General features: G+C 47.2%; 2 protein-coding genes across 16 annotated transcripts in view; one reads left to right on the forward strand and one right to left on the reverse strand.

The window, feature by feature from the left end:
* Positions 1-19,275, reverse strand: part of LOC119160991 (uncharacterized) — a 34,018-nt gene extending 14,743 nt beyond the window's left edge. Inside the window, exon 1 of the mRNA XM_037413290.2 lies at positions 19,127-19,275. Coding sequence (XP_037269187.1) covers positions 19,127-19,208 — 82 coding nt within the window. The 5' untranslated portion in view covers positions 19,209-19,275. The remainder of the gene's footprint in view (positions 1-19,126) is intronic.
* Positions 19,256-22,428, forward strand: part of LOC142776506 (uncharacterized) — a 243,424-nt gene continuing 240,251 nt past the window's right edge. For 13 of the 15 annotated variants that reach the window (XR_012887589.1, XR_012887586.1, XR_012887585.1 and 10 more), the window contains exon 1: positions 19,256-19,446. The gene's annotated coding sequence lies outside the window, so the exon portion shown is untranslated. Of the gene's footprint in view, positions 19,447-20,568; positions 20,625-22,428 lie in introns of those variants that run through there. The other 2 variants (XR_012887584.1, XR_012887587.1) reach the window with 2 other exon arrangements.

The raw sequence follows: 22,428 nt of genomic DNA on the forward strand, positions 1-22,428 counted from the left end.
CCGTGTCTTCAAAATTGTACCGTCACTGGCGCTCAAAGGGACACTAAAGGCAACTATTAAGTCGACGTTGATTGTTGAAATAGCGGTCCAAAAACCTCGTAGCGTTGATTTTGTGCCAAGGAAGGGCCTATTTTGAAATAAAATGACGTTTTAGTCGTCCGAATCGGGTTAGAGCACTTCAAATTACCGCCTCAAGAAGCGGACTGACCAGACCGACTTACGTCACTGTTGCGGTGCACAACAATGTCCGGCTTTACTGCGCGCTAGCAGCAGCAGACCGGAAGCAGCGGGGACCACAACAGCAACAACGGCCATTGATCAATTACCCGCCATTGGCTTCGATGTTGCAGACATTTTTGTTTCAAGTGCGCCCCGTTAGATGGCACCGCCTGTCCCGTGTAACAGAGTGGACGTACACAAACCTAACTCGATTTTTTGAGTTAGAGCTTGCTAAGGCACGAGTAAAATCAACTGGGGAAATCGGACACAAACCCAAGAGCTGGTGGGATGAGAAAGTTAACAATAGTAAGACGTCGGGAAGCCTCCAGGGAGAAGCTCGGCGAGTCGGCGCGACACGCGCATTCGACACGCGTCTCGCGTGCGTGCTGTTTGAAATCAACGGTATGCCGGACGATGTTATAGCGCGAGAACAAAACGAGACACAGAGGCAAGGACACGGTCATTTTGTTCTCGCGCTATAACTGTCGTCATGCCATACCAACTAGCCCAAGCTGCCACACTTCTAAGGTATGCCGGAATTTCGTGCGAGTTTTTCTCGGGGACGGTCGCATTTTTTCGCTCCTGCCATGCGTTAGTTTTCGACGCCCGCTTCACGCCTTCGGGCGCACAGCTATTCTGAGGGTTATCCCCAGTGATGGGCCCGCCTGTACTTTGGAAGTGGACTCGGGCCAACTAAAACCTGAAGGCAGACTTTCACCCGAAGCAGCAGAAGGTTCAGGATGCGTCTCCAACACCGACGCTTCGCGACCGACGGCCATGGCTCTCGGCCTCAACTTCGCAAAGCTCGCCTTCGGGCGTGCGCGAGGAACAGCGCTCCATCAAGGACGCGCAAACTCGGGCGGAACCCTCGGAGACGGAGTCGTCCGCCTCTAGTTCCTCATGGGAACATCATACACCATCGTCGTCACCGCATAGCCAGGACACGACATGGGAGGAAACTGGCGCCCCCAGCTTCCGTTTTAACACTCCAACTCACGCCTCAGCTGAACTGGACGCCGACCCAGAATCTGAGCCCGTGACGCAGCCCCCGGCCCCTCCTGCAGCAGTGGGAGAGCACGGCGGCACCATTCTCTGCCGCCCAGTTGGCAAGAAGTCCAACTTACTCGCCACGACCCATGAAGCCATCGGGGCTTTCCTCTCCGGCTTCTCGGCGCGTCCGCGTCAATTTTCGGCGCAACGTCATCGCTGTGGATATCCACCCCCTCGCGGATCCCACGCCCCTGCTTCAGTTCACCCGGATCTGCGACACCCACGTCAGGGGGAAGCTCCTCGTGGAAAACAGCTGCGTGGGCACCATTTACGGCGTCGACGCGACCCTTGACTTGGACGACATCGTGGCCAACCTCGAAGCAGCCGTCCCGGTCATCTCTTGCGTCCGACGAAGCAGATGCCTCACGATCACATTTCAGGGCACCACGGTCCCGCCGGTTGGGGCCCTCTTCAAGCTTCAGAGGCCGGTCCGCCCTCGACTGCCGCGGCCCCTTCAGGCCACGCCACCACGACCTGTTCGCGGGGCCAACACTGCCTCCGCTGCGGCGGCAGCCACGCCAAAGCACCGTGTCCTGCGGAGCGCCCTCGCTGCATTAACTGCAGTGGCACACATCCGGCTAACGAGCCGCGCTGCCCTTCCTGGCAAATTCAGTGCAAGGCCGCCGTCATCATCACCTTTTCGGATGGCCCCGTGACGCGCCGCCAAGCGCTGGAGAAGGCCAGGACCACTGTCAACATCGACAAGCGAGACAGCGCCGCACTCGTCCAGGGCCGCTCCTTTCGGGACGCTGTCGCCTCCGGTCGTCGATCAGCGTTGGCATCCCCTATTCACCCTCCTACCAGTGCGCCTACAGCAAGCGCGAGTGCCCAGTCACCCCCTTCTCTGGCTAGCCCCCCCCCCCCCCCCCCCCCCCGAGGCAGACCCGAAGGACGCGGTGATCAATGCAGTTGTTGCTGCTCTCCGCGCTGTGATGGTTTTCCTGCCGCCTGATTCACCGGTTCGTGGTCTGTGTGTTGCGGCTATCGCTGCGCATGATGCGATCGTTCCGGTGAAATGAGGCGACTGGATTACCACATCGAGTTCATCGGGGCTCTCATCTGTGTGTTCAGCTAAACATTTTTTCTAATTTCCCCTTATTTTCTTTTTCTCTTCTTTCTTTTTTTCTGTCATTTTTTTGGCTGAACTGAACCTTTTCTTTCTTTTTTTTTCTCCTTCCTTCTCGTGTTTAGGCTATCTGCCCTTGCCAGTGTTCTGTGCACCCGCTGCATTAATTCACCGAGGTTAACAGGACTCTAATCTGCGAGTTCAAGTAGATTATTTTTCATTTTTTCCCTTCTCGTTGAACTGGAAACATTCTGTGTTTTTTTTTCCCTCTCGTGCTTGCGGTCTGTGCTCACGCGAGTTCTTTTTTTCCCCGTCATTTCATGCGCCTCTTCGGCTCATCATCTTCTTTTTCGGTGACTTATTTTCCCGGCCTTCCCGGCGGCTTTCCCTGATGGTTGTGGATCATCGCAGCGGTTTCAGACGCACGCTATGTGATGCGGCGCGAGTGCTTTTCACTACCCTTCTGTTACCTCTTCTCTTCTGTCTCTTTAATTCCCATTCCCCCTTCCCTACGCATAACTGTGAAGGTGCCCTCGATTGAGAGAGGCAGTAACGGGACTGCACTTTTTCTTCCTTTTTCCCCTTTTCAAAACCACTTCAAACCTCCAGGAAACACAGGTATGCTAAACAGAGGGGTGAACCGGAAGATGATGTCAAAATAAAATGGGATAACTTTTTAAGCTGCAGAAGGGAAGCGTCCGATTTGATCAGTGACAAGAATAGAATTAAGGGGGCCCAATGGATGGCGGAAGTAAACAAAAATGATAAAAAGGCAGCTGCAGAGTTTTGGAACCATCGCAATTCTCTGAGTAATAAGACAAGCATGAAACAGAGGTTTATAACTACAGTTCAAGGGGTCAGACTAGAAGGGGATGAGGCAATGGAATATATAGAAACAATTATCACAGAAAAATTGAAACACCAAGATTGATTGATTGATTTGTGGGGTTTAACGTCCCAAAACCACCAATTGATTATGAGAGACTCCGTAGTGGAGGGCTCCGGAAATTTCGACCACCTGGGGTTCTTTAACGTGCACCCAAGAAACACCAAGAAAGCTCTGCATTCACCGTACCAGATGAGGATGGACCAGTTAGCTCAGTGGCTCCACTGGGACAACGAGAAGTGGGAAAGGGCAGAGAAAAGGGTTCCTAATAGCCCATCAACAGGCCCCGACGGCATCCCAATCATGCTTTAATAAAGAAACTAGGACCAAACTAAGCAAACATTAAGAAAGGCAGCGTGCAAAGCAATAATGAATGGTTAAGCTCCCAATGGGTGGAAACTAAGCAGGATGCGCATGATATATAAAGGAAAGGGTTACAAAGCTGATATAAACAACTACCGTCCTCAAACAGTGAGTGACATCGGTAGTCTACAGGCTGGTGAGGCAGATAGTAAAGGAAAGACTACAGACATGGGCGTAGAATGAGGGGGTGCTGGGAGAACTACAAAATGGGTTCCGTAAACGAAGGAGGTTGGAGGACAATCTGTTTTCATTGAAGCAGTGTATTGAAATAGCGGAAAAAAAACTCGGGCCCCTGTGGCTGGCATTTCTAGATATCAAGGGAGCTTACGATAGTGTGATTCAAGATTTGTAAGGAATACTTGACACACCAGATGTGGAAGATAGAATAACTAATCTTCTAAAGGATATTTATAAAAGTAACAAGGTAGTTATCAAATGGGAAGAACCGGTATCTGAACCTATAGATAAAACGCGGGCTGCGACAGGGATGTCCCTTGTCACCTTTTTTTATTTATGCTGTATCTCCAGGGAATAGAAGCCAAATTAGAGGGGAGTCGACTGGGCTTCAGCTTCTCTTTTGCAAGCAAGGAAAACACGCTGAACAGTCGTTACCATCATTGATGTATGCAGATGATATAGTATTAATAGCCGACAACAAGGAAGATCTGCAGGGATTGATAGACATGTGTGGCAATGAGGGAGATAGGTTATATTTGAAGTTCAGCAGGGAAAAATCGGCTATCACGATTTTCAATGATAACAAAGGCAGTGAGCATAAGATACAGGAAGGCACGCTAGAAATAGTAGATAAATACAAATATTTGGGCGCATGGATAAATAACGGGACTGAATGTAAACATTCGACAAATTTTGTCTGGTTGGTTATGAAACTGGGAGATGGTTATGGGGTTGGTTATGAAACTGGGGTTGGTTATGAAACTGGGAGGTTTCGAAACCAAGTCGGTTTCGAAACGTCGCGGGTTTATTCAAAACTTTTGGTCGGAGTCTAAATCATCACCCAATAACGGGGCTGAGTATCTAAGGGAGCACGAAAGATACGTAATGACTAGAGACCGGATTATAGCCAAATGCCCATTTTGTTTTTTGCGCTTCTATCGTGCAAGAAACATATTTTGATATATGATCATAAATCCGAGGGCAAGAAGAGCTTTTATAGTGTTTTCATAGCGCCTATAAATGCATATTTTGGACGTTTGTGGTTAAATTTCTAAAAAAAAAGCCCATAAAGGCCTATTTTCAAAATCGGTGCCTAAATAAACGCTATTTGACCCGAAATTTTGTTTTCGAGTACAATTGGAGACGGGTATTCATGTCAGCGGGCAATGATTGATATAGGGGTTTAACGTCCCAAACCCATATGATTATGAGAGACGCCGTAGTGGAGGCTCCGGAAATTTCGACCACCTGGGGTTCTTTAACGTGCACCCAAATCTGAGCACACTGGCCTACGCGTCTATCGGAAATGCAGCCGCCGCAGCCGGGGTTCGAACCCGCGACTTGCGGGCCAGCAGTCGAGTACCCTAGCCACTATAGACCACCGCGGCGGGGCATGCCAGCGGGCAAAATTGAGCTTTCGGAACTCTGTGGGGTGCAACCTATGCTTCATTTCCTAAGTTCCCTTCAGCACTGTCCAAGCTACAAGGGCCCTCAGCCAATGGGAAGGCCAAGTAGGCTCTACATATTTATTCATCCGCATCGCGTCGTCTGCTGAGCATATCCCCAGCGTCTGCTTGCATGCGTAGCGAAAAGAAGGTGCATCCGTGCAGCCGCTGGACGATGAAGATTGAATGCGAAACCTTGTAGTGGCATAAGTGAAAAATAAAGGGTAGATAAAAAAATGCCCACAAAGTTTTTTTGTCAGTTACGTCTTACACGACGCTTCACTAGGTGACATGAGAACTTTTACTTAGACACTGAAAGTTTGTTGCCTGCCCACTGAAACCCTTCGTTTTTAATTATTTTTTTAATTGGTTCATTACAAGGCGCGAAACAATGATGCGAGGAGGTGATCTTGAAACCTTTGCCTCTCACGCGGTGTAGATTTCGCAAGCCCATTTCCTTCCCTGCTCTATTCGGTATCGGAACAAATCGGAGCAGAAAGATCACAAGACGCAGACACATCAACACGTCATGCGCACGCAAGGTTAGATTGCATGACATGCCCATGCCAGGTCGTGCACGCAAGCGCTGTTGTGTCCTTTCGACGTTCTCTGTAATGCACTACCCAATTCTGTGGGATAGATCCCTCTATGCGTGCACGTTTGGAGAGGCTGGCATGAATTATGTATCCTTACCACGACACACAGCGTCGCACTACTGAAACTGCTCTAAGGAACGATGCACCAAGAGCACACCAAGCGTTGTGAATGCCGGCACCGGCACAATGGAAGAACAGCGAGAACACCAATGCAAACAAATGAAGGCAGCTTATTCGCGCATCTCGCTCGATACGAAGTAGGCGAAAATAACGTGCATGGCTCAGTCTGCATGTTTCAATATTTCTGCCAACCTTCATACTTTTATTCAGGCAACAAATGGTTAAAATTACACATGCCTTCTCGAGTAATTCTCACAGTGCCAAGTACTACTTTGACGTACGCAGGACCATTCCTTGTTGTATACGTAACCTTCATGTTACGGCGTGCGCCCGTGCAATGAAGGTCAAGCGGAGTTCAGTTGGACATTTCCCTTCTTTCCGGAACGTGTAATATTGCCACAGGAAATTACCATTGCTCCACGCAACGCGGACGTTGGGAACCAGAGAAACACTGATGGCACGAATACGAGCGACGAAGCCAGCCCTAATGCACGAGCCGGCCCTGCATGCGCCAAGTACTCCGCCAAACAGCCAACGCGCGTGAAGAAGAAGAGAACGAGGGTGGTCGAGGCAGAGGCTCACGAGGACTACCGCCCTTGGATCATCTTGATTGCTGTGCGCCGTTCACTTTGGGCACAAGTTCGCCCTTAATACACCGTGTAAATAGAACATCCTTGTTGTGAGGCTGCTACATTCGTTACAATATTGCAAATATTGGCAGATGAGATCGTGAGCGGCCAGTGCGTGCATTCTTCTTGCCTACTCGAAATTCTCAAACCTGCTCAAAGGCCCTTTAAGGCGTTCAAAGACAAATGAGAAATGAACCCTGTGCGGTTAGACCAAGTTCATGCGAGGCAGAAAGACCCCTCTGGCCTATTAGCGCTCTGGCTCTTAGCTCTGCTGGTGTTGCCCTTCTCAACTATGCCGAAAAGAAAGAGAACTAAGAGTGTGTTTATGCGATCATGGACACTTAACTCACCATGCTGAACTAGAAACGGAGACTGTATTCTGCAAACCATGCGGCAAAAAAAAAAAATGCATGGCTACGATAAACCATTAGCGCCTTTGTAGCATCATAAAATAAAACATTTGCTTTCTCGTCGTAGGGACAGATTCCACACGTATATCTTCGAAAACTTGAGTTTCGTCAGTTTATTGTGCCTATATTTACAATTTTGGTGGCCTAAAACAGTGTCCACATATTTTTGGCGCCCAAAACCCAGTTTTGAGTGCCTATAAATCTGGTCTTTAGTAATGACTAAGGGCTCCAGCAATGCAGCTGTAGTGAAAAATGGGGCACTGTGGAACTACAATAGGTATGACGTTGTGAAAGGGATTCGAAAAGGTGTCATGGTCCCGGGTTTGACGTTCGGCAATGCGGTCTTGTGCATGCAAGCGGAATTTCAAGCAAGATTGGAAATTAAACAATGTGGCACAGATAGACTTGCTTTGGGAGTACACGGGAATACCCCAAATCGTGGGGTACAAGGAGACATGGGATGGGCATCGTTTGAGTTCAGGGAAGCTAGCAGCAAGATAGAATTTGAGGGATGATTGAGAAAAAATGAGAGAGGAGTGTTGGGCTAGGAAAGTTTTCAGTTACTTGTACATGAAGAATGTCGATACTAAATGGAGGTAAGCGAACTCGAAAATTGTCAAGCAAGTAATTAGACAACGGCGGAATACCAAGCCAAAAGGAAACATCGGTTAAGAAGGTGAAGGAAACGGAGAGGGACATGTGGAAGATTGCAATGCTTACGAAATCATCACTGGAGACCTACCAAACTTTTAAGCAGGAAACTGCAAGGGAAAGGATCAACAATAATTCTCGAGGTAGTTCTCAGCTCTTCGAGGCTAGTACGGAAGTATTGCGGACCAAGACGTACCGAGCAAAATTCGAAGGCACAGACACGGTATGTAGTGTGTGTGGAGAGAAGGAGGAAACGGCTGAACATTTGATAATGTTCTGTAAAGGGCTCCACCCTATAGTCGAAGATAATGGCGCGGAATTTTTCAAAGCATTGGGGGTTTAGAGAAAGTGAAGGCAAAATTGATTTTAAACGGGTAGAAATAACCAGCAGGAGGCTAACGTATTGGTGGCTGCAATCGAGGTGCGAGCGAAATTCTTTATTGCTAGGTGGGCGTGAGCCAGCGCCCAATTAAGGGCACAGCCGGATACATCCATCCATCCAACCACGCGAAAATTGAATTTTTGAATCACTCGCGCCATTCCCCGTAGTAACGTCCGGCGGTTATTTTTTCCATGACTCAAACATAACCGAACAAGTAGCATTTTATTGCGTCTCTTGATGCACGGAAGGTTCTTTAGTTAGTGCAGTTAGACCGATTACTAGTGATTGATTGTTGGCGGTCGTCTGATGTCATCGGCGTCATCTTGAAAATGTCCTGCTGCGGCGCTTGTGTTCGTGTACATTTACCTTAATTTTTCGGTAAGTAGGGCACTATTGTTGATAATGTATGACATCTAAAACGACAGTACTAAGCTATCACTCTGACGTAAATTGTTGTTTGACTTTAATATCCCTTTAAATGGACCCTAAAGAGCAAAACGCTTTTTCGCGTATTATTAAAATACAATTTCAAAATTAAAATACCACGCTTACAGCGACACGACACTAGGTAGGCGGGATAACGCGCAAAAAGAATGTACGGGTGCAGACGCCACTTGAGATTCCCGCACCAGACAGTGTGACGTTATAAATTCTGGAGAAGTCTGGGTTCTCCGTAGCTTCCAGTCAATAAAATTGAAATACATTGTCATCGGTGGGTGCCATAGAATTAGCATACCAAGCTTCAGGAAATTTCATCGAGCCTATTTCACGAAAATACGAAAAATGCATTGCGGATTTTCTTACACGTCCGCGGAGAATACCGCGCGAAATTTAAAAATGAAACTTCAACCTTGGTTTTCATCCGCTAATGATGAACTCATGACAGCGAAACTCGTTACATTAAACTTTTCAGAGCGCAGCTTATCAATCTAAAACAACTCACTGTTTTTCTTTAGTGTCTATTTGATGGAGTACTGATAAGATTTTGACATTAAAAAGGGTCATTTTCGTTTCTTCAGCATGCACTGTTAACGCTCTCAACACATTGTAGTGACAACACACGTACAATATATTCTACCTTGGTTAAAAGTTTTCGTCGCTGGACATTTGAAAATCAGCCGCACCGCAAAGGACATAATGCCGAGTTTGCGAACTCTGTGCCCTGCATGCAGCATGAATCGCTGCCTCCCCGTGACGCCACACTGCCGTGGCACGTCACTGAAAAGCCGCTCCCCCGATATCGAAACTGAACGTGTTTCTCTGATTTAGAGCACCAACTAAAATATTCTACATTCGTGTAAGTATTCGTTTAACGTTTACACTCCCCTTTACCAACAAAACTAATCGACTAGCCTTCTAAAAAATCTTAACCACGCGTAGAGGTGAAAAAAACAAACGCTTTCGTAAGCAGCCGCTCCACGCGTAGAGGTGAAAAAAACAAACGCTTTCGTAAGCAGCCGCTCGGCGTAACGAGCGTAGCCTGCGGGGAGATCTCGCAACAGTAGGAGGGAGTTTTAGAATAGCGCACCGCGAGCCCTTGCGGTGCGGTCGCTGCCATTGCGCATGCGTCGTAACGCGAGTCGGCGTTCGCGGACCGCACGCAGAAAATCCGAAATTGCGGTGGCCCGCATGTGGCCCGCAAGCTCCGGTTTCGAGGCTACGGTGTCGCTGCGATCGTGCGTTGCGGTTCGCTGCAGGGCAAACGCTATTCTAAAGCTCTTATGGCGCCCACTACGCCCGCAGCGCTTGCAAACGGTATTCTATAACTCCCTAATGACGAGAAAGTGGCCGCACTGGCACTGGGGAGGCCACGTGATGGAAGGGGCCGTCGCCGCGCGAAAATAGATACCGCAGCGAAAGCTGATATGAGATCCGAACACGGGTCACGCGCGGCGCCGTAGGTGTCCGCCGCCGCCAGCGTCCGTAACCACTATCGAAGTAAGAAAAAAAAAACGCAGTAAATAAAAAACACTAATGACGCAATGGGATTCGAAACCGGGCCCGCTGAGCCATGTATTCTACCACTGAGCCACGCCAATGCTTGGACCTCGTTTCTAAACTGCCCTTATAGGCACGCTTGATGTCGGGAAAGGTATCGCGTTAATATGAGTAATAAATCGCTTTACAACATCCAAGGAACAGCCGGGCGACACACAATGCGAATTGCGTAACGAGTGGGTCGTAAATGCTCCAATCCATTAGAAAAATTGTTCTTGATCACTAAAGACCGCAACTTTAGGGAAAATGCCTATTTTTTCCCGGCGTCCATTTCGAGCCTATTTAACATATAAACCCGAATGAAGGAATGGGGAACATTTTAATCTCACATTTATTGTGCCTATAAGTGCCCATTTTGAGGTTCGCGCCTATATCAGCAGCTCCTAAAAATGCCTTTTCGCGTTCTTTGAGTAAACGCTTTGCCTAAATGAGCTGTTCATATGGAGGGAAACAATAATCACCTGGTGTTCATGGCGATGTTAACAACACGTGCATAGCACGCTAGCTTTTTTTTTTTTTCTGCGTTCATGTGTTTAGCTTCTGTTAAGGTGCGATTATGGTTCGACGTAGGGTGCGCATACATTGTGTCGACGAAAACAGATAAGTCGGCGCACTGCCACAACCAACCTATAACGAGAATCGGCGAATGCACTCCGACGCCGACGCATGCGACGATAACGCCGCACTTAAATGCACCTTTACGTAAGCGGGGCCCCAGCGAGGCAAAGCGAGGCTATAGCTTCAATAGCGCTACTGGCCCTAAAAGATTTCCGTCGGTTGGTTCGAGAGTAGTGCAATATGGCGGTTGCGTGAGCGTGGCTAGAGTGTACTGTGGCGAAGCGAGGAGAGGCTAACGCTAGTGTGCCCCTTGAAGATCCCCGTCGCTATACGTTCCAGAGTAGTGCAGCTCGGCGGTTGAGTTTGGGAGGCTAGAGTACAGGGTAGCATTGAATGTACTCTAATCAGCCGGAAATGAGCTGGGCTAGCGCTGCCGCCTATACAGCCTACACGCAAGTTTCGCAGGCATTTATGTTCTTCATAACGGCAGCTGTCGGAAGTCTGCCTAGCAATGCGGAATAAAAGGAAGCCGTGATGTGTACTTCTGAGGCAATGGACCAGTGGATCACAGCGCTACACCGTCGATCGAAAACGGTGCCCGTGGAAAGCTGGCGAGAGGACATTGGAAAGGTAAACAACATCTTCAGTCTGACGTCCACTCTGAAGAACGCACAGACATGAAGCTCCCAACATTGCTTACGCTGCTGCCAATTTATTTAAATAACCCCTGAATCTGCGCAAATAACATGCATTTTGTGGTCATTCCACGGGCACACAGACTTATTGTGTTATTTTTATATACGGATCTGTGAACTCGCATGCACCCATTACACAGAACGCAGCCATATATAGTAATCCACAATTCAAACTTCTTGAGCAACATCATACAATAAAATTTATGCACTAAGTGGTTGAAGTACGCACCAGGGACAGAATATCACTATAGTGTTCAACGCAAAGCTAAACGATACCAAGATTTTTCGGGCGTGCAGCAAAGGTTCACCCCGTCCCCAATAGACCGGTCGCTGACAGGCTTGCCTCAAAGCTTGAATCTGCCTTGGAAAGAATCACAGATAGTATGTGCTAAAGCAAGCGTCTAAAGTTTCGAGTGGAGCTGATTCTGGATGCAATTAAAGCACTGAAAGTGCTAGGCCACAAGTACGCTTCACTAACTTCCGTCGACGTCGAGCGTTCTTTTTCGCGTAAAAGCAAATACTGACTGAATGCAAGCACAATTCAAGCCCGAAAACCTTGAGATGATGCTGGTTTACCATCGTTTTCATAACTTTTCTCACAATGCCAAGTTACCTTGGCTTTCACCTGGATATGTTCAAATTATTATGCTTCTTGTTAATTCTTTTCATGAAAAAAAAGTAATTTAGCTTTTCCAAAGTACACCATTTGCCTGCTGTGTTTGTTAGAAGTTGAATAATTCTCCTGAGCACGCTACTGAAGTAATTATGAATTGTGCCTATATATGCCTAAAGTAGAGTTTTTAACACTTATTTATGCCTAAATGGCAGTTTTCGGGGGCTATTATAGGCGCCTAAAACATTGATTTTTCGTGCCTAAAGTTCCGGTCTCTATTGATCACCTATGAACTGCGGCTCATACCAACTTCAGGCACAATTCATCGTCGTAAGCCACTGCATAAAAATTCCATGTAATTCCTAACAAGTGTGCAGCGGATAAATACCTGCCAAGTTCAAGGATTATGAATCCGGGAGATTTCCGCAACGCAGCGGGGGGGGGGGGGGCACTGAAATATTTGCTCCTATTTTTTTTTGAAACCAAAAAACCCAAGGTCAAACAAACAAACAAAAACATCGCAATAAACAAGAGGGGTGGGGGGTCTCAATCGCAAGCGCCAACATCAGCGTTGCGGTCTCGGAGTGGCCGGACACACGAGGGTGGTGTTTTCCACTAAGGTGAGTTTCAAAGGATCAAACACAACCAACAGATTCTATTTCCGTCAAAACAACTCGCGTATGTCTTCCTGGGACACACGTGAACGGACGGGACGGCGCAGCTAGCTGCCGCAAAAGCGCGGGTCATAACTTTGCTCACTACAACGATTCTTTTGACAGGAACGCCAAAACGTGTCTGGCCCCTTATTTATTGAGATATCAATTATATGGACAGTCTAGGTTGGTGTTTTGTGCACAAGTGCACAAAACACCAGCTTAGACTGGGGGGGGGGGGGGGGGGGAGTGATTCTTACAAGATAGAAAAGAAGATAAAAGTGAGCCCCGTAACTGTCCGCATCATAGTGCGACATCTCAAAAGTGACACACGAGGCATGGGGGTAAGGAGGGATTAAAAAGGATAGTGATAGCGATAGGGACAGGGAGACCCACATACTGAAGTAACAAGATAGGAAAGATGGAGACAGTCGCTGGAGTCCAAGGACGGGGCACCACTCAGGGAAAGCTTCACGGCATCAGGAGATGACGTAGGGCGAGCCAGTCGGCCAGAGCTGCGCTGTCGTATAGGAGATCGCGGGGGCACAACCGGTCGGCACGAAATCCAGCCACTGTGAGTGGGCCTAGACTGGTGCTTGTTGCTTGTGCGCGCGCGCTTATTCTTTGGCGGGGAGAATCATGTGCCTTCGGCTTTCACCGGAGCGATTGCGTCAGATGCCGGGCCCACAAAGGTCACTTCGGTCTCGGCACAGGCCCCGTTTGCCAAAAGAGGGCGCTTTTCATACACAGCGAGGTATAACAACTGGGACACTTGTTAGTTTGTGCTCATCTGTACCTGCGATTACGTATCGTGCATCGTTTTTGTTTACAGAGCGCGTTACGAGTTGAGCGACAAACGTTGCTAGTTCACTCTCGTCCTGTGTGTATCGTTTTCATGCGTTATTTTTGCCTGAGCACCGCGCTGCACGTTTCGGTCTGCTTGCCGTCCTCAGCGTGACATTCCAAGTTGTTGCTGCCCCATTCATTGCTTCACCTCTGCGGCCAAACTGTGACATGTTTTTTTACGTATTTACTGCCTTTAATCTACCACTGCGTGCCCTCGGAGCACGCAGATCGCGTCACCGCGACCGCGGTTTTGATATGTGGGGTTTAACGTCCCAAAACTACCACATGATTATGAGAGACACCGCAGTGGAGGGCTCCGGAAATTTCGACCACCTGGGGTTCTTTAACCCCACGTGGTCGCCGCGGCTTCGGAAAACCGCGGTTTCGTGCGCGACGGTTGCGGCGTACGGTATTTCCTTTTAAAATCTCCGTGCGCTGGGCTGGGCACGCGCCTTCAAATAAGTCGTTTTATGCCATTTACGATCGCATCTGGCGCAGTTTTGTCCGCGGAGTTTGTGGAAAGCAGCGTTGCTTCGACTGGTTGAGCGCACAATTTCGGGGTTCTGTCAGGTAGGTCGTCGCCATAAATGATCGTGTCAAGAGCGACCGCGGTTTCGTCCACAGCGGTTGTGGAAACGACAGTCACACGCGTTGTAGAAGGCAATGCGTGCGCCGGTCGCACGAGTACTTTCGAACCTTCGAGTGCGCTGCTCTCGGCTTTCGTTCGAGGGTTTCCGTACGAGGTTCGTATCACCCGCCGCGATTAGGAAATGTGTCCATTCGAATCGAGGCCCAATGAACACAGTGGAATTTGGTTGGGGGATTTCACGAATTCGTATCTGCCGCGGTTTCGAATCACTGAGATTCTACTGTACGTTCAGATGAACGCTTGTTAAACTCATTTTTAATTAAACGGGGCAGCTTCGAAAAGCCCATGGAGCGGATCGAGCTGCGTTTTCGTCACTGCGGCCAGACCACGCCCAGAAATTTCGATTTCCGGGATATTTTCATGACAAACCGTACAAACGGAAGAAAGGGTCGAAATCCGGGAGTCCCCCAGCCAATCTGAGAGACTTGGTAGGTATGCGGGATACACAGTGAGTGCTGGCCTACTACACAAAAATTATAATTATTTATGGCATAGTCGGTATACCCAGCAGTGTGCTTATAGCAGTTACCAAAAGAGTGTTTAAGAAAAGGCTGTGAAAGGCTGCTCTTCTATAGCTTTCGCTGTGACTGTGCTGCGCGTCCCGCGCTAGCCTGGCGTTTTTCATGTCTCGGGAAAATACTTTTTGTCAGTCTGAAAAGTACTCCAGCATGCATTTCAGCATACCAAAGTTTTCATAATTAAATGTTTTTTCGAAAAATATATGTTCTCGAGTAATAAAAATACTTTGGAATGAATAAAAGTGTGAAATTTTAGGTCGCCAGCTGGTAAGCAGCGCAATAAAAAACACTATGCATGCAAAAATTTTCAGAACAAACAAAAAACAGAGTATACGTTTTCAAGGTCAATGACCCAGGAACAGTATGAAAAATAGTAAATTTAGTACCAAATGTTTCTATTCACATACAAAAACGCAAAATAAGGAAGCGAAGTGCATTGCTACTGACATGCGGTGAAGCATTGCTTTGTTTTTCGTTAGACAGAAGTAAACTCGTATACTTTTCTCGTTGCATTCTCGTTAATTTGCGATAAGAGCCTGCAGATGTTTCAATATAGATGCATGCCCGTGATGTGAACAATCCCTTTACAAAACAGATGTCCAATGAAGTTCGCTATTTCATCTAGCATCACCTCTTTCCAAGCCACGTCACTCCGCATAGGTTGGCGTTCCAATATATACATCCAAGCATATTTATTTGCATTTTTGCGCATCGCATCAGAACAGGAATAATATCGCGCGCAGTTCTGAAACGTTTCGCGCTGCTCCGTCGTCAGGGCTCTCCTCCCGAAGAGGAGATGCTCTGCAGCCGGCGCCAGCCGCCCCGCCCCAGTGACGGAGGGACGTCGAACGTAACCAGAGTAGCTATAAGATTGTGCACGGAGGTCTGCAGCTACGCACTTCAGGCGGAGCATACAGCTTAAACAAAAGCCATGAAGGGCTGCGCGGATGTCTCAGGCAAAACATCGTCGCCATAAAACTTGAAGCTGTCATCCTCGGACTCCAAGCTCGTCCTTACTCACTTCAGGTGCGGTTCCAAGACGGTTTCGAGTGGCGTGTTATATGCACCCGTCTGCTCCTGACGGCGACGCCGTAAGAGCGACACTAGGTGCGGCCCTGTGCCCGCTATAACGAAACAAGCGAAGAACTCGCCGAGAAGCCTACCTTCACACTTTAAACACGCGGCGGACCTTGGAAAATATGTTTTGTAGAATGAATTTTCCCTCACTCACAACTACAGCTCGCTATTGAATAGGTGGCATAAGTTTCTCGCAATCATTACTGCTCAACAGTGCCCGACTGCAAAGCTGACACCTTAATTTGATATTTGACTTGCAAAAGGTTTTTGTAATTACAGAACTTTGATGTTTCTGTAGCATAATCACGGCGAGCACGCACTTCTGTCAAGATCGCCAGGCAAGTGCATTTTCTCAACAACAAATGCACAATGGTTGGCGCAAAGATCTCTCAAAAATCACTTTGGCAAAACGGGCAAATTCAAATTGATTCTGAAAGCTCAGTGGATGGACTAAAAAGTGCTGGGGGCACGAGAAACAAATTCAACGTGCCGAAATCGGCGATCCAAAGCGTCGATCACCGGCGAACGATTTGAATAGGCGTGGTAACGAAAGGGTTAAGCGCGCTGTTGGAAGGCTCGCGAGAACAATGTGCCTTGAGCCATTTGGCTTGCAGCGTACAAAAAACAGGCCGCGCATTGTTCATACACAGATGATAATGCAAAAAAAAAAAAAAAGCTGTGTTCGAGCCTCGAAGAGAGGCAGTGACGTGCTACGTGAAATTTCCCCTGTTCAAAAATTGCGCAAACCTGGAAGCGTACGAAACTGATGATAATCACATTGCAACCTAATTAAGTCGGATCAAATATGTTGTTCTGAATTTCATTACACGCAATGAATTCAGTGCATTCACATATCTTCGTAATACGTTGCGCCAACGGGACGTTGTCACGAAGAGTTTTATTTTCTTTGTTTTTTACCATCGCTAAATCTACTTCGGCGTCCGAAAATGAAGCACCCACCCCATGGAGACATCAAAGTGGTGCCACCATTGTAATGAAATTCACATCGCAACCATTCGCGTAGCCAGGGGGTGGCACACAGGGAATGCATAAATTTGCGTCCTTTCCCTTTTCTCAGCATTTGTCATACCATTCGTCACAGCAAAAATGTTACAGCCATGACGCTTTCTAGTGCCCACTGAGTTCAGCATCGCGACGCAAGTTTACGCAATTATCAGTTGCTGGTGAAGCAAGTCGATTTTGCGACTCACGAGGAGGAAGCAGAGCGTGTGAACAGACATTACATAATGAATAGGTGTACAACGCTCTCGTATTTTTCAAGAAAACTCCACAAAATTTTGCAAGTTGCTTGAATGGAGATTTTCTAGATGTTTCGTGAATTTGGCAAGAAAATACAAAGCCATTAAAGAAGTAAAATAATATGTCATTGTTCTATTTTTTAAAGGAAGATTTGCGAGAAAGCTTTTACGTGTGAAATGGTAAAATCTCTTCTGATAATCGCATGCTCCAATAAAAGTTTATCCAATAATAAAAGTTTATCCCATCCAATCCAATCGCATGCTCCCAGGGTATTCTTTACAGCTATGACAGATAAAAATTTGGATGTTTGATGACTAGAATTTCACACGGGTTTTCTCCCGAAGAAAAACGTTCGTAAAAAACATACAATTCTTGTGGCAACACCATAAGGCGCATGTTAGTTCACAAATTCACAAATTTTTATTAAATAGCTTCACAAATGAATAGAATTCACAAATGTTTTTAATAAATAGCTGCAGGGGTTACAAGAAAAGACTCAAACGCTCCTTTTCTGACGAAAAGTAATGTTTGGAGAAAACGCCATTCAAAGTTTGAGTTCCCACGGTTCAGTCATGGGCCCGGCCGTGTTTGGGGCCATTTATATATAATTGCTTTCACTGCGCGTAAAAACGCGCCACTTCGTGTAAGCACTTGTCAGTAATACGGGAATATCGTGCTATGATAACCCACGGCGGACCCAGCGACTCATTTTAGGGGTGGAGGCGGCCGCTTGAAGTAACAATGTATAGTGGGGGTCCCAACTGTTTTGTTTTTAGTAGCACGAAAGCCCTGTCATAGTGTCATAGCATAAATGTTGTTTATGTGAGAAAACTGTGGCCCCACTTAATTTTTTCTAATTAGTGATAGGAGGTGGATCACAAGCATAGATGAAATTAGGAAGGGGGGGGGGGGTGGATAAGTCTTTGAGGTGGGGCGAGCGCCCCTACCGCTGCCCACCCACATTCCCCAGTGATGAAAAGTGACAAACAAATCACATTTTCAGTACATTTTGTTCTCCATCCTCCCTTAAAACTCTCTAAAAAGTTCGGCTGGCGCCAATAAACAGAAATGACTTGGATAAACATACTCGTGTTTTCCGACGTAACTTCATTACGGGCAAGTACAATCTTACCTGTAAACAGTGATAGCTTACCGTGATTACCTACAAATTTGGCCACGACCACTGCGTGCAAGGGAGGCTGTTGAAATCGTGATGAAGATCGCGGGGGTCTCGGGATTGCATTGAAACACACCATAAAAACGGACGCGAAAGAAATTCATTTCGCATCCTCCAGTAAAACCGCCCGCTCAAACCGCCAGTGAATGAAGTATGTTTAACATACCCCATTCACTGGCGGTTTGAAATACAATCACATCGGTTTGAAAACTCCATTCTTTTTAATCTTCAATTGGTTAATTCCCTAACAATAGTCCCCCTTATTTTCAGGGGCGACTGTACATTAGCGCACAAAAACGGAAGTAAGATACAACGTAAGAAAAGTTGGCAAAACATATGAGACAGAAAAAGTCATAGGCATTACCGGCACGCGTCATGTAGCCGCAAACGAACAATTCGTTTGGCTCTTTCGCTGACTGTTTCTACGAATGCCTATCAAAGAACCTGAGCATCATCACTGTTTACAACACTTGGGCATTCGGACTGCATGAACTACTTTGGTCTTTGGTGGCGTGGGCCCCATCATTATATTTTCTGCTGTGGCTTCTCTAGATCGTCCGACGCGTTTTTGATGGGAGCGTCTACGCATTCATCCACTCGTAAAATATTGCGCGCTTTGAGGCACATTGGGCTTTCACTCAATCTTGGACCATGCAATTTGTAGTGAAAACAAGGTAATGTGCCCACGTAGGCCGTAGCGGGCAGCCGCGGAGTCCGCGGTCATCTCTGCTGATGGAAATCGCGATGAGCCGACGTGACACGCCTCTTGATCTTATAGTCGCGTATCGAGTGAACGATCGAGGTGTTGACAGGTCCGATGAGCACTCCGAAATACAACAACACACAAAAAAACACACTGCTTAATTTTCAACATAGCGCACAGCAACAGATGACAACCCCACATCACCGCGCTGCAGCACGCGAACTGCGGTAGGTACCCGAGATACTCAGGTATGGCGGGAGAGGACGACACGAACACGATGTATTGTCAACCTACTTCTAGGGTTAGCATGTCTCATATGTTCCACCAAGTTCAACATATATTTCGTTAATGGTTAGCGGTCTATATAAGGAAACTTATACCTCACCCTCACTTGTGTAAACGAAGATCATCCTACTAAGTCGCCAATACGCCTCCCCAGCAGGCATTTTACAACCGCTTTCGACCATTCTTCTACCGCGAGACGAGGACGGACTCGAATGCGAGATCTCATGAAATTATCCCCTTTCAGCAATAGGGAACCAAGGCTGGGTAAGTGACGCGCTCACGGGGAATTTCCGTCCTCAGAACTGAGAATTCTGCTACCTAGTACGGGCGTTCATGGCGTTGATCCGAAGCCCTTAAGCACCTTGGAGGCTTGGCCGTGCATTTCGTGCACAGTTGGTGATGTCTCGTAAGAAGTTGCCGGTAAGTGGTACCGATCAAACCATGAACGTTTCATATATGCGCTAAAAAGCTTTGAGTTTTGACTTCAATGGAAGATAAAAGCTTAAAGATATGCAAAATTCGTGATCAGGGGTCGCTGGAGCCGACGTAGTACATACACACGTTTCGACTAACTTGTCTTCTTCAAGGCTGCATTCTCATTAATACTGTCTAACAAAGGAAACCAGCCCATAAGTATTCTTTGCTTCAGTGCTGCAAAATTAAAGCGTCATACGTTTCAGGACTCTAACAGCTATTCATTATACGTTAGTTAACGTAGAGTTGGCGTATATAGATGCGTATGTGCATTTTTACGCTCTATGCACTCAAGTTTTCAATTTCTCTGAGAATAAGGTGCAGGGATTAAAGTGGAGCACCATATATAAACGCCCATCGACTCGTGTGCGGCCGGTGGATGGGCGTTTATATATGGTGCTCCACCACCGGTCGCACGTGTGGACTGTTCACAAAAACATGGCGACTGCTTTGCTCTGTCACTCGCTTCTCGAATGTCATGTCTCGTGTTAATAATCTCTGCGTGGTGTTACAGTGTAGTGGTGTGTTGAGAGAAAAGGAAGACAGTGAATATAGTGACGGGGCCCCTCAACGCAGTACTATCGTTAAAGTGAGGGGACTCGTCAGCGTAGTGTAATTGTGATTACGGTGACGTGGCCCGTCATAATAGCGATGCAGCTATAGCGACGGGCCCCGTCGATGTGAAGTAATGACTACGGTGAGGGACGATAGTTATAGCGCGAGAACAGAACGGCGACGCAGAGACACGAAGGACACGCGTCGACGCGTCGTCTCTGCGTCATCGTTCTGTTCTCGCGCTATAACTATCGTCATGTCATACCAACTAGCCCAAGCTGCCACACTTCTACGGTGATGGGGCTCGTTACCGTAGTGTAATGGTAAAATTGAGGGGGGGGGGGGGGGGGCGTTGCCGTAAATTTGTTGTCATTTTCGCCGCCATCGCCTATAGCTGTTCTGGTGGCGCAGTAAGCCCACACTCACTCAGCTACGCGATGGCGTCTAACACGACTACAAATTTGCGGCAACTCCCCCCCCCCCCTCTCAACCGAGGCCCACGAGAGCTTTACCTGCATATGGTTGGCACAGACCACATGAAGGGCGCTGTTCGCGGATATTTCAAGGAGGTGATCTTAAGTATCCGCTTTTTGTCTGTCAGATTTTCTAATGAGTACCTATTTTCGGTGTCACACATAAAGCTGTACAGAGATGTTTGTGATACAATTTTACCTCCTTCAATGTACAGGGCCATATACAGTGGAGGTTAAGGGCAGAACATGCTAAAAAAGGTTAAAAGAATGCAAGTGGCTCCTGCCACAAAAACCTTTTTGGGGGGGGGGGGGGGGGGCTTCACATTGGCACTTTTCACGTCAAGGTATTTCTAGATGAGTGAGGTGTCTTTCTACCTTGGTGGTCAGACTGTCTCATTTGTGATAAGCCAGAAACTATTAATCATGTTTTTTTTTTTTTGCATTGCTGGGAGGGAGTGTACTTTTTGGATGTATTGAAAAGGACAATCAAAAAGGAATTTCCGCTACACCCGTACGGTATGAGATTTCTCCCGATTGGAATGAGGTTTGCCATTTGACTTAATGTTAACAGGCCTCCACTATTTATGGCGAGCCCGTATGGCAGGATTTCACTGTGATTCAGATGCACGACCTGCAAGAATGTACTTGCGAGACTGCATAGTGGCATTTGTTGGACTCACGAAAACACAGGAGTCTGTTCCTGAGTGGTTGTTGAGGGTGAAACCCCTGACAGCTCTCAAGAAATTATAAAGCTCGTGTCTATTCAGTAGGACTGCCATCACTTGTTTTTGCGACCTTTACGGCATTGTTCATGTATAAGTGTCTGGAAACAGGCAATAAAGCAAAAAAAAAAAAAAATATCTGGTGGGGCAGTGGGTTGATGCGCAGTTGGAGTTGCGATCATGCCGCAGGTTGTCTGTTCGAAGCTCATGTTGCTATATTTTATTTATAATTTTTTATAGTAATGCATCAATATTGAGGTTACTGCTTTCAAGGAGTTGTAATTTTACTTTTTTGCTAGAACATCTTGTCGCTGTTTGTGCTGGTACCGCATTGATTTTTCGAGGCACATTGGATACATTGTTGGTGTGTAACATGATATGTCGTTTTTGGTGCGCAACTTCAGTTTGAGTCGCGCAGACCAATTGAACTTTTTTTTTTCTCTGCTTTCAATATTGTTTTGAGTAATGTTGCCTATTTTGAAGGTAGCGTCTGACATTCGAGCGATGGGACGAGCTAGTGGCCAGCGAGAACCTGGACGGTCAGCTGAGTTGAGGTTCTCGCTGACAGACCCAGTTCCCTGAGTGGCAGCTGCTGTAGAACCCTGGTCTGAGCTTCCCCCACTGTGAAATCCACTGCATACTGCAAGTGTAGTGAGTTTTCACCCCCATCATTAAAAGCACCTGCACAGGCACTACCGCATCGAGGCAATCAATACAGCGCCGTAATGATGTAATTATGAGGGGGTCTGTTTTGACAACGCTGCCTATAATGACGGGCCTCGACATAGTGCAGGTGTTTGTGCTTTAACTGAAGTGATTGGAGAAGTCTTTCTTTTTTTTTTTTCTTAACTGCTGTGCGAGGTGACTGCGTTTAATCTCCCTACAGCTGCCTTCCCTCATCCTAGGATACATAGACGCTGCTAGATACACGCTCATTCTTGCATATTCATTTTATTGACTCGGTCATATCTTGTGGTTCACCCAAGCCCGCAGCTGCAGCAGCCAACACTTGCAAATTAAAGCATCCAGACGACCGGTCATGCCCACGACTTTGGCACGCTCGCATTTTAATCGTCGATAACAATACGGAACACGTTTCGCTCCTGCAGGACAAGCGTCGTCTCGGGATGAGAAGATGGCTACAGAGAACACACCACCGTGCAAGTATCTACTACACC

Source organism: Rhipicephalus microplus, chromosome X (assembly GCF_043290135.1).
Source record: "Rhipicephalus microplus isolate Deutch F79 chromosome X, USDA_Rmic, whole genome shotgun sequence".
NCBI lineage: Eukaryota > Metazoa > Arthropoda > Arachnida > Ixodida > Ixodidae > Rhipicephalus > Rhipicephalus microplus.